This window comes from Crocodylus siamensis, chromosome 6 (assembly GCF_052110815.1).
Source record: "Crocodylus siamensis isolate JL-2025a chromosome 6, ASM5211081v1, whole genome shotgun sequence".
NCBI classification, from domain to species: domain Eukaryota; kingdom Metazoa; phylum Chordata; order Crocodylia; family Crocodylidae; genus Crocodylus; species Crocodylus siamensis.
The window spans coordinates 19,308,856-19,328,273 of NC_143400.1; the positions used below are offsets into that span (position 1 = coordinate 19,308,856).

General features: G+C 62.4%; 2 protein-coding genes across 7 annotated transcripts; both read left to right on the plus strand.

The window, feature by feature from the left end:
• The first annotated feature begins 70 nt into the window (after positions 1–70).
• LOC149861428 (uncharacterized) lies at positions 71–4,462 on the plus strand. The gene is made up of 8 exons (XM_090055794.1): positions 71–1,467; positions 1,656–1,690; positions 1,879–1,935; positions 2,131–2,253; positions 3,148–3,269; positions 3,710–3,811; positions 3,966–4,106; positions 4,355–4,462. Exons 1-7 carry the CDS (start codon positions 1,124–1,126, stop codon positions 3,999–4,001), a joined length of 819 nt encoding a protein of 272 aa, XP_089911920.1. The 5' UTR covers positions 71–1,123; the 3' UTR covers positions 4,002–4,106; positions 4,355–4,462.
• ZAN (zonadhesin) lies at positions 4,355–19,363 on the plus strand. 6 transcript variants are annotated; one of them, XM_090055517.1, is made up of 28 exons: positions 4,355–4,462; positions 4,670–4,839; positions 4,962–5,168; positions 5,373–5,514; positions 5,595–5,842; positions 6,214–6,403; positions 6,487–6,598; positions 6,787–6,881; positions 7,004–7,174; positions 7,264–7,466; positions 7,568–7,712; positions 8,169–8,413; positions 8,526–8,690; positions 9,342–9,469; positions 9,946–10,217; positions 10,342–10,550; positions 10,676–10,820; positions 10,952–11,202; positions 11,354–11,483; positions 11,623–11,782; positions 11,879–12,028; positions 12,229–12,359; positions 12,468–12,667; positions 13,104–13,242; positions 13,418–13,546; positions 13,961–14,045; positions 14,144–14,196; positions 19,262–19,363. In XM_090055517.1, the coding sequence occupies exons 2-27, from the start codon at positions 4,792–4,794 to the stop codon at positions 14,151–14,153; spliced, it is 4,110 nt and encodes a 1,369-aa protein (XP_089911643.1). In that variant the 5' UTR covers positions 4,355–4,462; positions 4,670–4,791; the 3' UTR covers positions 14,154–14,196; positions 19,262–19,363. The 6 variants fall into 6 exon arrangements, 5 of the variants coding, with proteins under 5 accessions (XP_089911643.1, XP_089911642.1, XP_089911645.1 ...); XM_090055516.1 differs by lacking the exon at positions 19,262–19,363 and adding an exon at positions 14,275–14,499; XM_090055519.1 differs by lacking the exon at positions 19,262–19,363 and adding an exon at positions 14,275–14,499 and having other exon boundaries at positions 11,713–11,782.
• Positions 19,364–19,418: the final 55 nt, after the last annotated feature.

The window sequence follows — 19,418 nt, forward strand, 5'->3', positions numbered from 1 at the left end:
TATGTGGCTCTTTAAAACCCTATGGTTCTGGGACAGACATGAATGACTTGTGCCTCCAGCAGCTGGGGGGAATACAGTGGCGGTACGTGGGGCAGCTCCTGCAGCTGGCAGTGGCCAGCAGAGATTGCAGACTGCCCGCGGATGGACCACCCGCTACATGTCACGCATGGGGCCAGATGCTCTAGGACTAAGTGGGGGGAGGTGGGCAGGACTCTATGGTCTCAGGGAGTAATGGCGGGGGGCCCTCTAGGCCTCTATGGTCTCTCGAGGAGGGCTGGGAGGCCACAAGGGCAAGACCCTATGGTTAGGGGAGGGCACTGTAGGTTGGGGGAGGTCTCCCCCATGGAGGGGAACTCTATGGTGAGGGGAGGTCAGTGGAGGGGGGGAGCTCTATGGTAACACTGGAGGACACAGGAGGCAGGGGAGCTGTCTATGGTGATGCTTCTCTTTGGGGATGCTCTAGGCAGAGGAGAGCCATCCTGGCTGACTATGGTAAGAGAAGGGTGCTCTAGGCTAAGAGATTGGGGGAGGAGGGGGAGAAAGACTATATGGTCAAACTGGGCACTCTAGGCCAGGGAGTGGCCTCCTCTATGGTAAGGGGAGAGCACCCTAGGGCAGAGGATCTCTATCGTTATAGCCTCTATGGTGAGGGGAAGGTGCTTTAGGCAGGGAGAGGTCTCTAAGGGTACAGGTAGGGCACTCTAGGCAGTGGAGGCCTTAGTCTCTGTGGTGAAGGGAGGACACTCTAGGCTTTGGAGGGCTGGGGTGATGGACTCTATGGTGAGTAGACAACACTGTAGGCAGAGTGGCTGACTATGGTGTCTAGGTCCTCCATGGACTGGGTGCTCTAGGCTTGGGAGGACTTTATGGTTAGTGTCACAGCCTCTATGGTGATGGGAGGTGCTCTAGGCTGAGAGAGGTCTCTGGTTGGGAGACCGCCCCCCCCACCCATGAGCCAAGGGCGTCTGTCTGGGGAGGGGGAGTCTATGGTGGATCCAGGGAGTGACACCCTAGCCTGAGAAAGGGGAGGTTTCTATGGTGCCTGGGATGTAGTTGGGGGGCTGTCCTCCAGTGGTGCCTGGGAGTCCGGACACTTGGTTCTCTGGGAGGGGTGTGGGGTGCAATGGTTGGGGGGTGCTGGGAGCGGGGATGCCTGCGTTCTTTCTGCACTATGGGTGGGGAGTGGCAGGTCCATGACTCAGGGGTCAAGGGTTGGGGAGGAACCCAGGGATCTGGGTTCCCAGAGCCCCCCCCACAGCCCGTCCTGCCACCACCTGGCAGGAAACCCAGGCATCCGGGTGTGGCTGTAGGTACGGGGGGCGGTGGCAGGGAGTCCAAGGTCCCCGCCATGTGGCCGGGGGGGGCGGTGCCTTCGCCCTGGGCCAGTCACCGTCTGTCTGTCCACATGTCTACCATGGGTGCCCGGACCCGCATCTGCCTTCTCCTGGTCCTGAGGGCTGCGGCCTGGTGAGCTCCAGACACCTGGGGGGAGAGGGGGGGCTGGGGGGCAAGAGTAGCGGGGAGCTGGCAGGAGAGGGACCCAGGGGTCTGGGGTGCCAAGAGATGCCCTTTACCAGGATCCCTCAGGTCCTGCCCCATCCCCTGTGGATCGGGGGTCCCAACCCAGCCCTGACCTCCGACCGTCTTCTCTGCAGGGCAGATCTGATCCCTGGCACCGAGGCCCCCACAGGTGAAAGCCAGGACTGCTCCCCCAGTCTTTCCTCCGCTGTGTAGGACCCAGGTGCCCAGGCCTGGTCTCCTTGGAGCTGTCCCCCCCGTTCCTCCCATGAGCCTCCATCCCTCCCATGAGCCTCCGTGTGAGGAGCTGAGTCCTCGTGCAAAGGTTTCACATGTGTCTGTATCACGTTGTCCCCCCAGGGCCCAGGGTGAATCCCACGACCTCCAGCACCACGGCAACCATCCCCGTGGATCCTGGTAGGCCTCCCCCTCCATCCCAGAATGCCATGGGGCAGAGGTCAGGGCTGGGTTGAGGGGGCTGGGGTGGATCGTGTCAAAGGTTGGGTCGGTGAAGCGGCTCAGAGGTCAGGGTTCCGCCGTGGTGGGGTCGGAGGTCAGAACTGGGGGCAGAGGTCACAGCCGGCTCCCATAATGCCTTGCTTCTTCCCCCAGGCTCTGGGGGAGGCCCCTGCATCGTGTGGGGGGGGCAGCACATCCGCACCTACGATGGTGCCCGCATCAGCTTCTGGGGAAGCTGCTGCTACATCCTGACCCAGCCCCAGCAGTCTGCGCGTGGTATGGCCCTAATCCTGGGGGTCCTGATCCTGGGGAAGTCCCCATCTTGGGGGTCCTAATCTTGGGGGAGTTCTGATCCCAACAGTCCTGATTCTGGGGGTCATGATCCTGGGGGTGTCCCTATCCTGGCGGGGGGAACCTCAATCCTTGGGACCTACGATCCAGGGGGGTCCTGATTCTAGAGGAGTCCCGATCTTGGGGGGGGGGGCGCGATCCTGGGGGAGTCTTGATCCTGGGGGGCTCTGATCCTGGGGGTCCTGATTGTGAAGGTTCTGATCGTGATGGAGTCCTGATCTGGGGAGGGGTTCCAATCCTGGGTGGGGTCCAGTCTTGGGGGTCCTGATCCTAGGGATCCCAATCCCTTAGTTCTCCGGGGAGGGGGAGTCTATGGTGAATCCAGGGAGTGACACCCTTGCCTGAGAAAGGGGGGGTCTCTATGGTGCCTGGGATGTAGTTGGAGGGGGGTGTCCTCCAGTGGTGCCTGGGAGTCCAGACACTTAGTTCTCTGGGAGGGGTGTGGGGTGCAATGGTTGGGGGGTGCTGGGAGCGGGGATGCCTGCGTTCTTTCTGCACTATGGGTGGGGAGTGGCAGGTCCATGACTCAGGGGTCAAGGGTTGGGGAGGAACCCAGGCATCCGGGTTCCCAAACCTCCCCCACAGCCCGTCCTGCCACCACCTGACAGGGAACCCAGGAGTCCAGGTGTGGCTGTGGGTCCGGGGGCGGGGGGGGGCAGGGAGTCCAAGGTTCCTGCCATGTGGCCGGGGGACGGGGTTGGGGGCATTCTTTTGTTCCATGATCCTGGCAGGGCCCTGGTCCTGGGTGGCCCAATCCTGGGGGGTGGGAAGTGGCTTGGCCATGGCCCCTGAGCCTGTGCCCATGCATCTGTGGGGCAGGGCCGTGGTTCCAGGTGGTGGGTGAGAACAAGGAAACCGTGGTTGGAGTGACTTGGCTGGACGCGGCCACAGTGGAGCTGCCCAGGGCCATCATCAGCCTGCGCTGGGGCCTGCGCGTGCTGGTAAGGGCACTGGGAGGCATTGGGAAGACGGTAGCAGGGCCTGGAGGGAACTGGGAGATACTGAAGGGGATTGGAAGATACTGCGTGGGGGGAGACACTGGGAGGCACTTGGAGATGCTGGCAGGCACAGGGGAGACACTAAGAGGCACTGAAGGGGACTAGGAAATACTAGGAGGCACTGGAAGATACACTGAAGAGATACTAGGAGGCACTGGAGGGGACTGGGAAATACTAGGAGGCACGGAGATACTGGGGGCATTGGGGAGATGCTAGGAAGGGAGATATTGGGAGATGCAGGGGGGTTGAGGGGGGGACTGGGAGATACTGGGGAGGGATGGGGGGTTACTAGGCCCCACCTGGAAGGCACTGGTAGCTACTGGTACCGGCTGTTGGCAGGTGAACGGCTCGCGGGTGACGCCCCCATTCCATGTCGCACCCAGCACCTGGATCGTGCCCAGTGGCCGCCGCGTCCTGCTGCTCACGGCCGATGGGCTGCGGGTCGGCTGGGATGGGGCTGGTGGCCTGGACATCTGGCCCCCACGGTGAGACCCCTGGTGCCCCTCACTCCTGACCCATCGACCCCTGCCCCCCAGCCCTGGCAGTGCCCCTCACTACGAACTCGCAGCCCCTGCCCTCTGCAGCCCTACTGGTGCCCCTCACTCCTGACCTACCGTCCTCCTTCTCTGTCCCCACCAGGGCACTGGCTGGACAGCTCTGTGGCCTGTGCGGTGACGCCAATGGGGACCCTACTGACGATCAGCGCTGCCCAGATGGGACCACCACGACCTACGATGTGAAGCTGGGGACCAGCTGGAGGGTCCCACATGACCCCAACATGTGTGTGTCCCATACACTCTCTGGGGGGGCAACTACATTGAACTGGGGGGCTTCTGCGAGATTATTGGGAGAACTTGGGGTGGGTACTGGGGGAGCTGGCCTGTTATTGGGGAGGGTACTGGGAGGCACTGGGGATACTGAAAATTTATTTTTGGGCTACAAAGAAGTTATAGGGGGACCTGGGATGTTTACTGCGGGGTATTGGGAGAACTGGGAAGTCCCTTTGCAGTGTCATCCCCTGCCAGCAGGTGCCTTCCTGAGTCCAGGGTCAACGGTGACTGCAGTGTCGAGGTCATTCTCGCAGCAAAGAAATCCGAGAACTGCGGCCAGCTGCTAGATCCTGATGGGGCCTTCGGGTGAGGGTCTGCAGGTTGGGAGGGCTGGGGAGGCAGGGGCTGCAAGTCGGGAGTAAGGGGCACCAGCAGGGCTGTGGGGGCAGGGGCTGCAGGTTGGGAGTAAGGGACACCAGGGGCTCTGGGTCAGGAATGATGGGCACTGGGAGGGCTGGGGGGCTGCAGGTTGGGAGTGAGGGGCACTGCCTGAGCTGACCCCCCACCCCACAGGCCATGCCAGGCCCGGGTGTCCCCTGAGCCTTTTTTCTGGGGCTGCAACCTGGATTTCTGCAACTTCTGGGGGCAGCGCGATGCCCTCTGTGTCTCCCTGAGTGCCTACACAGCTGCCTGCCATGCCACTGGTGTCCATGTGCGGGAGTGGCGCCACCCTGACCTCTGCCGTGAGTGCGGGAACCAGGCGTCCAAGCTTCCAGCCCCCTGCTCTGATCCCCACCCCACTGCCACAGAACCCAGGCATCCAGGTTGCCTCACCCTCTCCCCTTTTTCTGCCCCTCTCCCCCAGCTCTCTCCTGCCCGGCCAACAGCTCCTACAGCGTGTGTGGGCCCCATCTGCACCCCCTCCTGCCCTGGCACCCCCCCAGCACCCCCCTGCCCCGCTGGGGGGTGTGCTGAGGGCTGCGTGTGCCAGGCCGGCCTGGTCCTCAGCGTCACTGAGTGTGTCCCGGCATCGGCCTGCGGCTGCCTGGACTTCACAGGCATCTACCGCCCGGTGAGCAATGGGGCCTGCATGCGCCCACCTCTGGGGTGTGTCACAGCTGGTTGTAACAGACTTGGATGCACCCAGCTCTGGGAGGCCGGGCTGGGTGTAACGGGGCCAGATACGCCCAGCTCTGGGGGCCTGGTCTGGGTGTAACAAACCCGGCTCTGACCAGCTCTGGGAGGCCCATGTTCATTTGTGTTCCCACTGTGCCAGGTCGGGGCCGTGTGGCTTGATGAGGATTGCTTTGGGCCCTGCACGTGCCATGGCCCTGGGAATGTGACATGTCAGCGCGGTATCTGCAGCATCTTGGAGGACTGTCACTTCCAGGATGGCGAGTACAGCTGCTACCCCTTACGTGAGTGTGCCCAGCTCTGGGGGGCTGGGCTGGGTGTAACAGGGTCCGGCTGTGTCCATTGCTGAGCTCCCTCTCTGCAGTGTGGCGTGTGTGCCAGGCCTGGGGAGACCTGCGCATCATCACCTTTGACGGGCACCACCTGGAGGTGCCGGGTGCCTGCACCTACATCCTGACCCAGACTTGCCAGCGCCTGTCCCCACTGCTGCCCAGCTTCGAGGTCTGGGCTGAGACTGAGGCCACAGGGCTGCCTGGAGCCTCCCGCGTCAGTGCTGTCCGTGTCTGTGTCCATGGGCACTGGGTCACGCTGCTGCTACGCGGCCGCGCCAGGGTGAGCTCCTGGATGTGCTTGGCTCTGGGGTGTGTCTCAGCTGGATGTAACAGCTTCCAGATGTGCCCACTTCTGGGGTGGTTCCCAGCTGGGTGTAATGGGCCCTGGGTGTACCTGCCTCTAGAGTGGGTCCCAGCTGGGTGTAATAGAGCTGCATGTGCTCAGCTTTGGAGTGGGTCCCAGCTGGGTTTAACAGGTCGCAGATGTGCCCACCTCTGGGGTGGGTCCTGGCTGGGTATAATGGGGCCTGGCTCTGCCCAACTGTGGGGTAACAGGCTTTGTATGCACCCAGCTCTGGGATGGGTCCTGACTCGGTGTAACGGGCCCTGGATGGACCTGGCTCTGGGGCATAACCCACTGTGGCATGGCAGGTGGACGGGCATGGCGTGCGGGTGCCCTGGGCGCTGACTGGGGTCCGACTGCGGCTGAGTCTGGGAAGCGACGGCCATTCCCTGCTGCTGCTCACAGACTTTGGGGTGCGCGTCGCTTTCGATGGTGGCGTCTCCCGGGCTGACATTGTGGCCCCCAGCAGCTACAACAGGGCCCTCTGTGGCCTCTGTGGTGAGTCCTGACCCCCTCTTCCCTGCCTGCACCTGGATGCCTGGGTCCCCTGTCTGCTGACCCGGATGCTTGGGTCCCCCCAGGGAACTTCAACCTGCAAGTCAGCGATGACCACCTGCTGCCCAATGGCTCCTGGGTCTCCTCGACCGCGCAGCTGGGGGCCGCCTGGGCTGTGCCCAACGCCAGCGCCCCGGGGTGAGCTGGACGCCTGGATTCCCTGGGAGGGGAGGGGGGCTGGGAGATGAGCAGGGGGGCAGGAGCCTGGACACCTGGGTCCTCTCATGGTGGAGAGGGACTGCATTCTCTGGGAGGGGAGAGGGATGGGGGGGTGAAAGTAGGGAAGTCCGACTGCCTTGGTTCCCAACTCATCCCCTCTCCTACAGCTGTTCCAGTATTGGGTACCCTCTGCCCTGCGACCCCCACGTGGAGGCTGAGGCCAAGAAGCTCACGAACTGCGGGCTCATGAGTGAGCCCCTAGGTGAGCCCCCAGATGCCTGGGTTCTCTGGGAGGGGCAGGGGATGGGGGGTGGAGGAGGGAAGGGCTGGGAGCCCGGCCGCCTGGGTCCCCCCAAGTCCCTCCCAGATGACTGGGTCCCACAGGCCTGTTCAATGAGTGCCACAAGGAGATGTCACCTGAGCGCTTTGTGGACTCCTGTGTCCAAGCCGTGTGTGCAGGGGGGGGTGCCGCGCTCTGCCCTGCGGTGGAGGTCTATGCTGCCCGCTGCGCCCAGCTCGGCCTGCCTGTGGACTGGCGCCAGGCCCACCGTTGCCGTGAGTCCAGGATGCCTGGGTTCTCTGGAGGGGGGCGGCCCCAGAGGCCTGGGTTTCCCTGCAGTCAACCTGTCTTTGTCTCTGCTCAGCACTGTCATGCCCGGCCCCCAGCCAGTACTCGCCCTGTGCCTCCCCCTGCCCCCCCAGCTGCACTGAGCCCTGGGGGGGGCAGTGCCCGGGGGTGCCCTGCATCGAGGCCTGCATCTGCCCTGCCCCATTTGTGTTCAGCGCTGGCCACTGCGTCCACCCCCTGAAATGTGGCTGCACCTGGCCTGACGGGCAGGACTACGCGGTGAGCACCCCCATTGACACCTGGATTCTCTGAGGGGGGGGTCGTTGAGGGAGCCCAGACGCTCCAGTTCTCCACTCACCCCTGTACCCACCCCACTTCAGGTGGGTGAGAGCTGGATGGACAATGCCAACTGCACCCGGCGGTGCACATGCCGCAGCCCCAAGGACATTGCCTGTGAGGCCTGGAGCTGCCTCCCCGGGCAGGAGTGCAGTGAGCGCGGCGGGTGGCTGGGCTGCCATGACACGCGTGAGTCTCCTCCCAAAGCTGGGCACAGCTGGGCCCCATTATACCCATCCTGGCCCCTAGAGCCGGGTGCATCCGGGCTCCTTTACACTCAGCTGGACCCCACCAGAGCTGCACACACCCAGGACCTGTTCCATCCAGCCCGGGCTCTCAGAACTGGGTGCACTGCAGCCCCATTACACACAGCTCTGCCCCCTCAGTGCTGGACGCACCCAGGCCCTGTTACTCACAGTCCAGCCTCTCAGACCTGAGCACATCCAGGCCCCATTACACCCAGCCCAGCCCCGCCCAGGCCCCCAGAACTGGGCACATCTGGGCTTGTTCTACCCAGCCTGGTCCCCCAGTGCTGGGCACATCCAGACCCTGTTACACCCAGCCCGGCCCCCCAGGGCTGGGTACCCCACCAGACCCTGCCCCACCCCGCTGGGCCCCACCCCGAGCCAGTTACCCCTTCCACAGGTGCGGCCTCATGCTATGTGTTCGGTGACCCGCACTATGTGACCTTCGACGGGGCGTCAGTGACCTTGATGGGCACCTGCTCTTACATACTTGCCCGCGTGTGTGGCACCCACTCGGGCCTGGAGGACTTTACTATCGTGGGCACCAACGCACCCAGTGCCGCCCCCGGCTCCTCCTCCCTGGTGCGGGTGGATGTGACGGTGGGCAGCGCCCACGTGGCCCTGCTGCGTGGGCACCGGGTCCTGGTGAGCAGCCTGGACGCCTGGGTCCTGTCAGAGGACCTCCAGGCCTCTGTTCCCCCCCACCCCACAGGAATGGGTGGCAGTGAGGGTGACCCCTGACCCTTGACCCTGGCAGGTGGATGGGGTCAGGGTGCGCCCACCGCTGCGGGACAGGCTGCGGGGACTGGCCGTGACGGCATCTGGCACCTTTGTGGAGGTGCGCAGCCAGGGAGGCCTGGTGCTGCGTTACGATGGGCGCCACCTGCTGGAGCTCCGTGTGCCCGGGGCATACTACAGCCAGGTGACCCTTGACCCCTTAGCCAACCTCCCCCTCCCATTTCCTCCCTGTGGGTTGTGCTTCTGGGAGGCCAGGCCTGAGGTCCCTAGAGGCCATGTCTACTTGGAGTGTGACCCCTGACCCTGAAGATGTGACCCCTGACCCCTGTGGGGTCATGTGCCCTATGAACCCTCCTTGGCTTCACCCAGGCTGGCTCTGCCCCCTTGAGCCCTTCCTATATGTGGTCCCTGCCCTTTAAGCTTTGACCCTTGACCCCTTGGTGGCCTTTGACCCATAATTTTTGGGGCTGGCTTTTGGTGGGCCTTTACCCCTGACCTGTGGTCCTTGACCCCTGCTTGTCTCTAATGCTTACCCTCCTTGACCATTGGTGTTTGTTCCCCCTGCTGGGCTGTGAGATATGACCCTTGGCCTTTGATTTATGATCCCTGCTGGGCTCTGAGGCATGCCCTTGTTGGGGTCATGCCCCTGCCCTTTGACCCATGATTTTTGGGGGGCTGGCTCGCGCTGGACCTGTGACTCTGGCCTTTGACCCCCCTGCCAGCTTCTGTCACTTGACACCCTGACCCCATCTCCTTCCCATGCATGTCAGACCCTGCCCCATTCCCTGTTTTGACCCTTGACCGAGGCTCTGACCCCTGACCTCTGACCTCCCAGGTGTGTGGCTTGTGCGGCAACTTCAACCACCGGCCCGAGGATGACCTAACTTTGCCAGATGGACAGCCAGCCCCCAGTGCCCCTGCCCTGGGCAGCGCCTGGCAGGCCCCTGGGCCCTCCCCGCCAGGGTCAGAGGGCAAGGGGGCAGCGGGGCGGACCACTGCTTAGTGGGGTGGGAGTGCGGGGGGCATTGCCTGGGCTAGGGACAGACCATTGTCCATTGGGGGGCCATGGGGTAGGCCACTGTCCAGCGGGGGTGGGGGAAACCGTTTTGCTGTGGGGGTATTGGGTTAGATCATTGTCCCATGGTGAGACATTGGGTTAGACCATTGTGTTATAGTGAGGGGGCATTGGGTTAGACCATTGTCCCATAGTGGGGGGCCACTTCCTGGCTCAGCAGGGGGGGCAATTGGGCGAGCCCATTCTCCAGTAGTGGGGGCACTGGTGTAAAACATTCTTCCACTGGGGGAAGGAAACGGACCAAACCATTCTCCAGGTGGAGGCGGGAAGACTTTTGGATGGATCAGCCCTTTTCTACCCAGTTGCTTGGAGGGAGCGGGTGACGAGGTGGTTCGTACCATCTCACCTGAACTTCCTCTCCCAGGTGCCAGGAGGACAACAGTGAGGACCCGGTGCCCCCCTGCTCTGTGGAGGACTCAGCACATTGGGCCGCCCTGTGCTGGGAGCTGCAGGCGCCTGTGTTCGCCCTCTGCCACCCACGGGTGCCAGTTGCCCCTTTCGTTGACGCCTGCCTCTTCGATCTATGCACAACCCAGGGCCAGGTCTTGGCCCTCTGCCAGGCCACCCAGGCCTATGTCAAGGCCTGCCGAGGCCAGGGGGGCCCCCCTGTTGCCTGGAGGAACAGCACCTTCTGCCGTGAGGACCCAGGCGGGGCAGGGGCAACAGCTATATTCAGGACCTGTTAAGCTTAGCTGTGACCCACCCCAGAGCTGGCTGCATCCTGCTTACTCCACTGTCGTCTCTCCGTGTCTTCCCTCAGCCCTCCCATGCCCTGTGAACAGCCACTACACGCCATGTGCCCCAGGCTGCCCGCCCAGCTGCGCCGAGCCCCTGGCGCCCACAGCCTGCCCTGAGGACCAGGCATGCAGTGAGGGTTGTGACTGTGACGTGGGGCATCTGCGCAGCGGTGATGCCTGTGTGCCTGCAGAGGAGTGTGGGTGTGTGGACAGTGAGGGACACTACCACAGCGTAAGGGTCACGGTCCCCTGCAGAGCTGGGCACATCTGGGCCCAGTTACATGCAGCCCGGCCCCCCAGAGCTGGGCATATCCCAGCCCGTGCAGTGACCCCCTCTCCTCCCCACCCCAACCGCAGGCAGGTGACACATGGCTGCTGCCGGGCTGCAAGCAGCACTGTACATGTGAGCCCGGAGGCTTCTGGTCCTGCGAGAGCTTCCACTGCCCCCTGGGCTCGGCCTGCACCTTGGGGGACACTGGCATCTACTACTGCCAGGCCACACGTGAGTTGGGCCCTTGTTCTACTCAGCCATGTCCCACCCCAGAGCTGGGGGTCATCCAGGCCTGGTACACCCAGCTCAGCCCCCAGAGTTGGTACATCCAGGTCCCCCTTGACCCCTGTCTGCCCCCCCAGGCCTCCACCGCTGCACAGTCTCAGGGGACCCACACTACCGAACCTTCGATGGCCTCATTCACCACTTCCAGGGGGCGGCAACCTACATCTTGATCCAGACCCTGGGGCAGCTCCCGCCTGAGCTGCCCCCACTCAGCGTGGCTGGGAGCAACCACGAGCGCCTGGGGCTGTGGCCTGTGGCCGTGCTGGAGGAGCTGCATGTGACCCTGCCCAGCTACAATATCTCTCTGCTCCCTGGCCGGCGCCTGGTGGTGAGAGTCCTCCCCAGAGCTGGGTGCATCCAGACCTTGTTACACTCAGCCAGGCCCTGAAGAGCTGGGCGTGTCCGGAACCCACTACACACAGCTTGGCTCCCTAGAGCTGGGCACATCTTAGCCATTGAGGGTCCTTGTTTCCCCCCAGGTGAACGGGGTGCTAACGAACCCGCCCTTCTCCCCTGATGACGACCTCAGCATCGGATTCTGGGGGCTGCAGATCCTGCTGCAGACCCGAGGTGGCTTCAGTGTCACCTTTGATGGGCTCCACTATGCAGGTACTGAGGTCTGTTATGCTTAGCCCGGCCCCCAGAGCTGGGTGTACTGGGGCTCTGTTAAACCCAGCCCAGCCTCCTAGAGCTGGGTCCATCCGGGCCCTGTTACATTCCTCTTGCCTCAGCTGCTTCTGCCCCCCAGAGCTGGTACTCCCCGAGCCATACCGAGGGGTGGTTGGGGGCCTGTGTGGGACCCTCAACGGGGACCCCAAAGATGACTTCACACTGCCAGATGGGGCCAGCACCCACAGCCTTGAGCGCTTCGGGGAGGCCTGGAGAGTGCATGCGCCCAGCCATGACAGGTGAGACCACCCCCCACTACTCACCCTGCCTCTAACCCACAAGCCCCTCCTTTGGGGTTTGGCTCCATCCCTTGACTCTATTCCCCACACTCACAGGCAATTGCTGCCCAAATCGGGGTTCGAGGCTGCCTGCCCCCCCTCGCGCTTGGCTGCTGTCAATGGGTCAGGGCAGTGTGGGGTCCTTGGGGCCCCAGGGGGGCCCTTTGCTGCGTGCCACCCCCACCTGCCCCCCGGCTCCTACCAGTGGTGAGCAGGGCTGTGGGTCAGAACCGAGGTGCACCAGGATCTGGGGGCGGGGGAGCTGCAGGTCGGGAGTGAGGGGCACCGGGATGGAGGGGGGGTTACAGGTTGGGAGTGAGGGGCACTGGCATGCACGGTGGGGGGGGGCTGTGGGTCGGGAGTGAGGGGCACTGGGTGGTCTCATTTAACACCTTACTCCTTGTCAGGGACTGTATCTACGACCTCTGTGCCTTGCCCGATGACCCCGAGCTGCTGTGCCAGGCCTTGGCTGCCTATGGGCATGCATGTCGCCAGGCGGGGGGGCCAGCACTGCCATGGCGACAGGAGACCGGCTGTGGTGAGACCCTCTCCACACCACTGTGGTGCCCCTCACTCCTGACTTGCAGCCCCTGCCTCCCCAGTCCTGCCGGTGCCCCTCATTCCCACCCTGCTCTCTCTCCCTCAGAGGTGTTGTGCCCACCGCCCTCACGCTATGCAGCCTGTGCACCACGCTGTACCCCTGCTTGCCTGGCGCCCAGTGCCCCCCCAGCCTGCAATGCCCCCTGTGGTGAGGGCTGCGTCCCTGCACCTGGCTGGGCCCTCAGCGCCCGCAGCTTTGTGCCCCTTGCCCAGTGCGGCTGCTCCTGGCACCAGCGCTACTACCAGGTGGGCCTGGATGCCTGGGTCCCTCCCCTTGATGTGGGGGGGATCCCCAGATTCCGGGGTCTGTGGGGTGGGGATGGCCCGGACACCTGGCTTCTGTGTGATCCGGGGGAAAAGGGACCTGGACACCTGGTTCTCTATAGCCAGGGGGTTGGGAACCTGGGCACCTGGGTTCTTTGTGACTGGGGTGGGGATGGTGGACCGAGACCCCTGGGTTCACTATGGTCAAGGGGATTAGGAGCCTGGATGCCCAAGTTCTCTGCAGTCAGGGAGGTTGGGATCCTGGACATCTGGGTTTCCTGTGGGTGGGAGCCTGGATGCCTAGGTTTTCTGAGAGAGGAATCAGGGCGGGGGGCTGGGAGCCTGGATACCTGGCTCTCTGTGGATGAGGGCATTGGGAGCCCGGACACCTGGGTTCCTGACCCCCTGGCCCCCCCAGATGAACGAGACCTTCTTCACCCCTGGCTGCACCCAGCGCTGCACCTGCCGCGGCCCTGAGACCCTGTGGTGCGAGGCAGGGGGCTGCCCCCCTGGCCTCGTCTGCACCCTGGCCCAGCTTGCCTGGGGCTGCTACATCCGTGAGCTGGACGCTTGGGTCCTCTTGGGAGAGGGGTGGGTGCAGGGGGCCCAGACACCTGGGTTTGCTGGGAGGGGAGGGGGATGGGGGGGAGAGCGGGGTGGGTGGCACCCCAGATGCCTGGGGTCTTGGGGCTGGGGGCTCCTGGATGGGTCCCTCACCACCTCCCCCCACAGCTGGGCCGTGCCTGAGCAACCCCTGCAAGAACGGTGGGCGCTGCCGGGAGCTGCACGGGGACTTCGCCTGCGACTGCCTCCAGGGCTATGAGGGACCCCGATGCGAGACCCGCAGCCAGCCAAGGGCCGGTGCGTGACCCCTGACCCCTGAGTCACCCCTGCCTTTGCCCCAGGCTCAGACTCCTGGCAGGTATCTGACCCCATGTGACTCCTGTCCCTACCTTGACTTGGTGCCTGGTCCCCTCCAAGACTCTTTCTGTGGCTCCACCTTGCCCAAATGGTGACCCCTTGACCTGTGACCTCAATCAGACCCTGTCTCACCCTTGACCCAGTGCCTTGCCTCTAACTCTTGTCACCCATTGTGACCACTGATCCCCTGTTGACTAGGTGTGTGACTCCCCCCACTCCTTTGTAACCCATGACACCCCACAAACCAGGTGCCTGACTTGTTAGTGACCCCATAGCAACCCCTCTGTGACCTCCCTCCCCGCTAACCTGCCAGGTGCCCCCTGACCCCATCTTTGACCTCTGACCCCTCCCCAGGCTTTCCCACTGCCATCCTCAGTGTCCTGCTGCCCCTCATCCTCGGGGTCCTCATTGCAGCCGGTGTCCGCCTTTATTACCAGAGGTAACGGCCTGGAGGTCTGGGTCCCTTTCTTGCCTGGGGGAGGGGGGCAATCCTAGCCCTCTCTAACCCCTTTCCCCCACAACCCCTCAAAAAAACAGGAGGAAGTAGCACAGGAGGAATGTGCCTGGAGTCATGACAACGCCCCCTGCAGGTCAGAGAACCCAGGAGTCCAGGGCCTTGTTCTACCCAGCCCTGCCCTTGACTTTGACCTTCTCCCCCTCCCCCACAGGCCTCAGAGCCTCCCCAGCACCCACCAAGGAGGAGTCCATGCAGTTCTGAGCACCCCCTCAAGCCCAGGCACCCTGGTTCCCTGGGGGTGAGCAAGGACCACAGATGCCTGGGGTCTCCGTCAGCCGGAAGGGGTAGAAGAGGGGGGCAGGGACCCCAGTGGGGCTGGACCCCAGATGCCTGGGTCCTGCCCTTTCCATAAAGATCCATGAAGAAGTGTCTGCCTGTCCTTCCTGAGCCCGGATGCCTGGGCTCTCTCCCTGCAAAGGTGGGCAGGAGGGAATGGTAGGTTAAAAGGACCCCCTGAGGGGGAGGAGTGGAAGACAGACCAATATGTTTCAGGAACTGGGACCAGTAAAGGGGGTGAATTAGGACCACTAAGGATAGGGATTGGAAGGGAGGAGGTGGGGGGATAGGGACAAGCAGGGTGATGGCACTGGGAGCAGTGTGGTGGGGTCAGTGGGACCAGTAAGGGGCAAGAACTCAGGGGGAGGGGGTCACTGGAACCAGTAAGGGGTGAGAACTAGGACCAGTACAGCCAGGGAATTGGGATGTATAATGGGTGTTATATGGGACCAGTATGAATGGGACCAGTAAGAGTTGGTACCTGGGACCATTATGGACTGGGTAGAGAGACCAGTGAGGATTGTTAACTAGGACCGGGCTGGTTGACAACTGGGACCAGTAGGGCCAGGGAACAGGGACCAAATAGACAGTGGTACCTAGGACCAGTCTGATCAGGCTATTGAGCCTGATATGACTGAGTTACTGGGACCAGTAAGGGTTGAGACTGGTAAGTGGGAGCAGTTTGGCTGTATCAGCAGAGCTGGTGAAATGGGACCAGTAAGGGTAACTAGGACCAGAATGGCCAGGCTCCTCGGACCAGTAGAACTGGGTTACTAGGACCAGTAATGGTTGGTAACCGGGACCAGTCTGGCATGGTTACTGGGAGCTGTATGGCTGAGAAACTGGGACCAGTACAGGCACAGAATTGGGACAAATAAGGGTTGGTAATTGGGACCAATCTGGACTGGGTACTGGGCCCAGTAGAGGTTGGGAGCTGGAACCAGTAGGGGTTGGGAGCTGGGACCTGAGAGGAGTGGTCGATGGAAGTGAATCATCATGGTGCTCCATGACCAGTGGTGTCCCCCAAGCCTCCACTTGGACCCGTACTCTTCAACGTCTTTATTAATGATGGGGACATGGGTGTCAGAAGCGGACTGGCCAAGTTCACCGATGACACCAAACTTGGGGGCAGTGTCCACACCCAAGGATAGGCTGGTGGTCCTGCGTATGAGTGTAAGTGTCCCAGTGGAAGCCCTAGGCTCCCTTGCATTCACAGGAGGACACTGGTCCAGGGCTGGGGTAGGAGTGGATTCCCCTGAGTGCCCTAACTGGCTGGTTTTGCAGTAGTTGCCTGGTGGGCTTGCTATAGTGGTAGTCCACCCATCCCCCAGCAGGCCAAGTTTAAAGCCTGGTCAAGCAGGTCAGCCAATCTGGTTGAGAAGAGCTTCCTCCCCAGCGCAGTGAGGTAGGGGACATCTCTTCCTAGCAGACCACTGCCTCTTACTGAAGAGCAGACTGTGAACATGGAAGCTGAAGCCTTCAGATGATAAACTAGGAGTTGGGATGATGCCCCCTTAGCTGGGGGGGTGACAGCAGCTCAAGTCTAGGTAAACCATATGTGCTCTCCACCCCCTTTGCACCAGGCATGGGGTACTCAAAGGCCCCCCCGGGAGGGGGTGGGTATTGGGCATGACCGGGCTGGGGGGGGAGGGGGGGTTCCATTCCCCTCCCCGCAAGACTCCCTTTGCCTCTCCCTGTGGCAGCCCTGGGCACTGGGCTGGGCACTGGGACCTCCAGTTCCCAGGCTTGTCCTCATTACCAACACTTGCTGATCCCAGTTGCCCCCAGCATGCTTGGTTCAGTTTCCAAAGCTTGCTGGTCCCAGTTCCCTGTCCAAATGTGTCAGTTCCTGCTCAGAAAGGTCCTAGTTGCCAACCCCTACTGGTCCCTGTTGCCAGGCCAGACTGGGCCCAGTTAGCAACCCTTATTGGTTCCCAGTTTTGCAACTGTAATAGTCCCAGTACCCAGGCATACCCTACTGATGACATTCAATACAGGTAAATGCAAGGTAATCCACCTTGGTGGAGCGGAATCCACATCACACTTACAGGCTTGGCAGTGCTACACTTGCTAGCACCACAGCTGAAAGGCACTTGGGGGTCATGACTGACCACAAGGTGAACATGAGCCGCCAATGCTATGTCGCTGCTGGCAAAGCAAACAAAACCTTGGTTTGAATCTATAGATGGTTCTCGAGTAAATCCCAAGATGTCATCCTCCTGCTCTACTTGGCCTTGGTGAGGCCGCAGCTGGAGTACTGCATCCAACTCTGGGCTCTGCAATTCAAGAAGGATGTGGAGAAGCTTGAGAGAGTCCAGAGGAGAGACGCGCATGATCAGAGGGCAGGAGAACAGGCCTTACGAAGAGAAGCTGAGAGCCATGGGGCTCTTCAGCCTGGGAAAGTGCAGGCTCAGGGGTGACTTGGTGGCAGCCTTTAAGTATATAAGTGGTGTGCATCAGGTTCTGGGGAACACCTGTTCACCAGAGCGCCCCAAGGGAGGACAAGGTCAAACGGTCACAAACTCCTCCAAGACCATTTCAGGCTGGACATAAGGAAAAATTTCTTTACTGTCTGACCCCCAAGGCCTGGAATAGACTACCCCCAGAGATGGTCCAAGCACCTCTTCTGGACTTCTTTAAGAAGCATTTGGATGCTTATCTTGCTGGAATCCTTTGACCAGCTGACTTCCTGACGCTGGGGCAGGGGACTGGACTTGATCATCTGAGGTCCCTTCCAGCCCTAATGTCTATGGAAGTCTATCCTGCCTCCCACTCCCTCCATCCCGCTTCCCAGTCCATCCATCCTGCCTCCCAGTGCCTCATCCCACGTCCCGGTCCCTCCATCTCACCCAGCCTCCCTTAGCTGTAAGTAACTATACCCAACACCTTGCTCAAGTCAAGGTGAGCCACATCCACTGCTCTGCACATAACCCCTGCTTGGGGTGCCCGGTCCCTAAGGGCCTCGGGGTGGGGTGTTGGGCATGCCTGGCCCCATGGGGGGATGCGTCCCAGTCCCCTCCTACCCCACCCCTTGGCATGGACATGGCTCTGGGCCCCACTACCTGCCCTCCCCCATCCCAGCAGCCCCCAAGTGCCTGTGTTCTGTGGGCATCACCATGACAACCATCACTGCCAGCTCTGCTAGGCCAGGAGCAGGAGGCGAGGAGCATGTGGAGGCCTGACTGGCCCCCAACACTCTCTAGACAATTCCAATATACTGGGAGCAGTGATAGAGGCAGGGAAGAACTGGAACTGGTATGGCCATGGAATGGGGACCAATAATGGTTGGGAACTAGAATGGCTGGAGAAATGGGGGCAGTAAGGGGTGGGAACTGGATCAGTATGGGCAGGGAACTGGGACCAGTATGGGCTGGTAACTGGGGCAATTAAGGGTTGGGAACTGGGACCAGCAAGGGGTGAGAACTGAGACCATTATGGCTGTGGAATTGGGTAAGGGGTGGGAACTGGAATAGCATGGCCAGAGAACTGGGACCTGGATTGCCTGGTAACTGGGCCAGTTAAAGATTGGTAACTGGGACTAGTATGGCTGCGGAACTGGGACCAGCAAGAGATGGGAACTGGGACCAGTAACAGTTGTGAACTGGGACAATGATGTTGGTGCAAGTGGGACCAGTGAGGGTTGTTAAATGGGACCAGATGGACCTTGGAACAGAGACCAGTAAAGCATTCCTACCCTTTCCCTGTGCCCCTCACTCCTGACCTGCAGTCCCCGCCCAGCACTGCCCTGACTCCTGGGCTCTCTCCTTTGTCTCCTTCCCGTCAAGCCCTTTACGACCCTTTGTGGCTCAGCCCTGCCCCCACCCCCCAATAGGGAATGAGGCCAGTCATTAACTGCACCCCCCCATCTGTTAAGTAACCTAATTAATTGGCACCCTGCCCTCCCCCAACCCAGGAGCCTGGGTTGCAGCTGCTCCTCCCAAAAAATCCAGCCACCCCCCACCCCAGACACCCCGAGCCTCCGCCCCCAGCTGCACCCAGGCATCCGGGCGGTCTCTGAGGTAACGGGTGCCCCAGGCCAGGCATGGGATGTTTCCCAGCTCAGGCAGGTTTCCTGGTGCGATGGGGGGGCTGCAGGTTAGGAGTGAGGGGCACCATGAGGGGGGCTGTGGGTCAGGCGTGAGGGGCACCATGCGGGGGGGCTGCAAGGCAGAAGTGAGGGGCACCATGGGGGGAGCTGTGGGTTGGGAGTGAGGGGCCCCATCCTGGCAGCTGACAATGCAGGGGAAGGGGGGGGGGCGCCTGGGTTCCCTCCCCGCCCACGTCTCCCCGACAACCCTCCTGAATGGGGCACAAAAGACACCCCCCACCAAGAACCCAGGCATGGGGGGGGGGGGCTGAGAACCCAGGCGTCTGGACTGGTTGCTGGGGGCGACGAGGGGTTATAAAGCCGGGGCTGGAGTCGGTGGCACCCAGATCTGGGACCCTGGGGCCCCCCCAGCCATGGGCCCCCCTGCTGCCCTGCTCGGCCTCCTGCTGCTGCCCCTCCTGGCCCAGCCGCGGCCACCCCAGGTAGGCAGAACCGAGGCGTCCAGACCACCCCCCCCAGAGCCAGGAGGAGCCCTCACTCCCCCTTCTAAGACGAGGAGAGAACCCAGACTTCAGGATCACCCCAATCCCAGGAAGGAGCCCAGGAGTCCCAGCCAGCCACACCAGGAGGGGACCCAGGTGTCCAGGACGCCGCTCCCCGCCCTTCCCCTTCCAAGGCCAGGAGGGGACCCAGGCCGCCAGGAGTAGACCCGCACTACCTAGGAGGGGACCCAGGCCTGCCCCCCGCCCTACCCCTCTTCTAAGGCGAGCACGAGACCCAAGCTTCGCGGCCCTCACCACCTTCCCACCCTCAGGGCCGCCGGAACCCACCCGCACCGACCATCCCCAGCCGCCCCCCCGCTGCCACCGCCCCCCGCCCCTTCCCGGCAGCCCCCGAGCCGCGCCGGCCCCGGCCCTGGCCGGCCCCGCCCCCCGCCCAGGGCTGCTTTGGCCTCAAGCTAGACCGGATCG

Excerpts from the sequence above, each read along its gene's own strand:
- LOC149861428 (XM_090055794.1), top strand. The coding sequence starts at position 1,124 with ATGGTTGGGGGGTGCTGGGAGCGGGGATGCCTGCGTTCTTTCTGCACT. Across the intron at positions 3,270-3,709 it reads GCTGGGGCCTGCGCGTGCTG|CACCTGGATCGTGCCCAGTG; the intron begins GTAAGGGCACTG and ends TGTCGCACCCAG. Across the intron at positions 3,812-3,965 it reads CTGGACATCTGGCCCCCACG|GGCACTGGCTGGACAGCTCT; the intron begins GTGAGACCCCTG and ends TGTCCCCACCAG.
- ZAN (XM_090055517.1), top strand. The coding sequence starts at position 4,792 with ATGCCACTGGTGTCCATGTGCGGGAGTGGCGCCACCCTGACCTCTGCC. Across the intron at positions 8,691-9,341 it reads CCGGGGCATACTACAGCCAG|GTGTGTGGCTTGTGCGGCAA; the intron begins GTGACCCTTGAC and ends CTGACCTCCCAG. Across the intron at positions 10,218-10,341 it reads GAGGAACAGCACCTTCTGCC|CCCTCCCATGCCCTGTGAAC; the intron begins GTGAGGACCCAG and ends GTCTTCCCTCAG.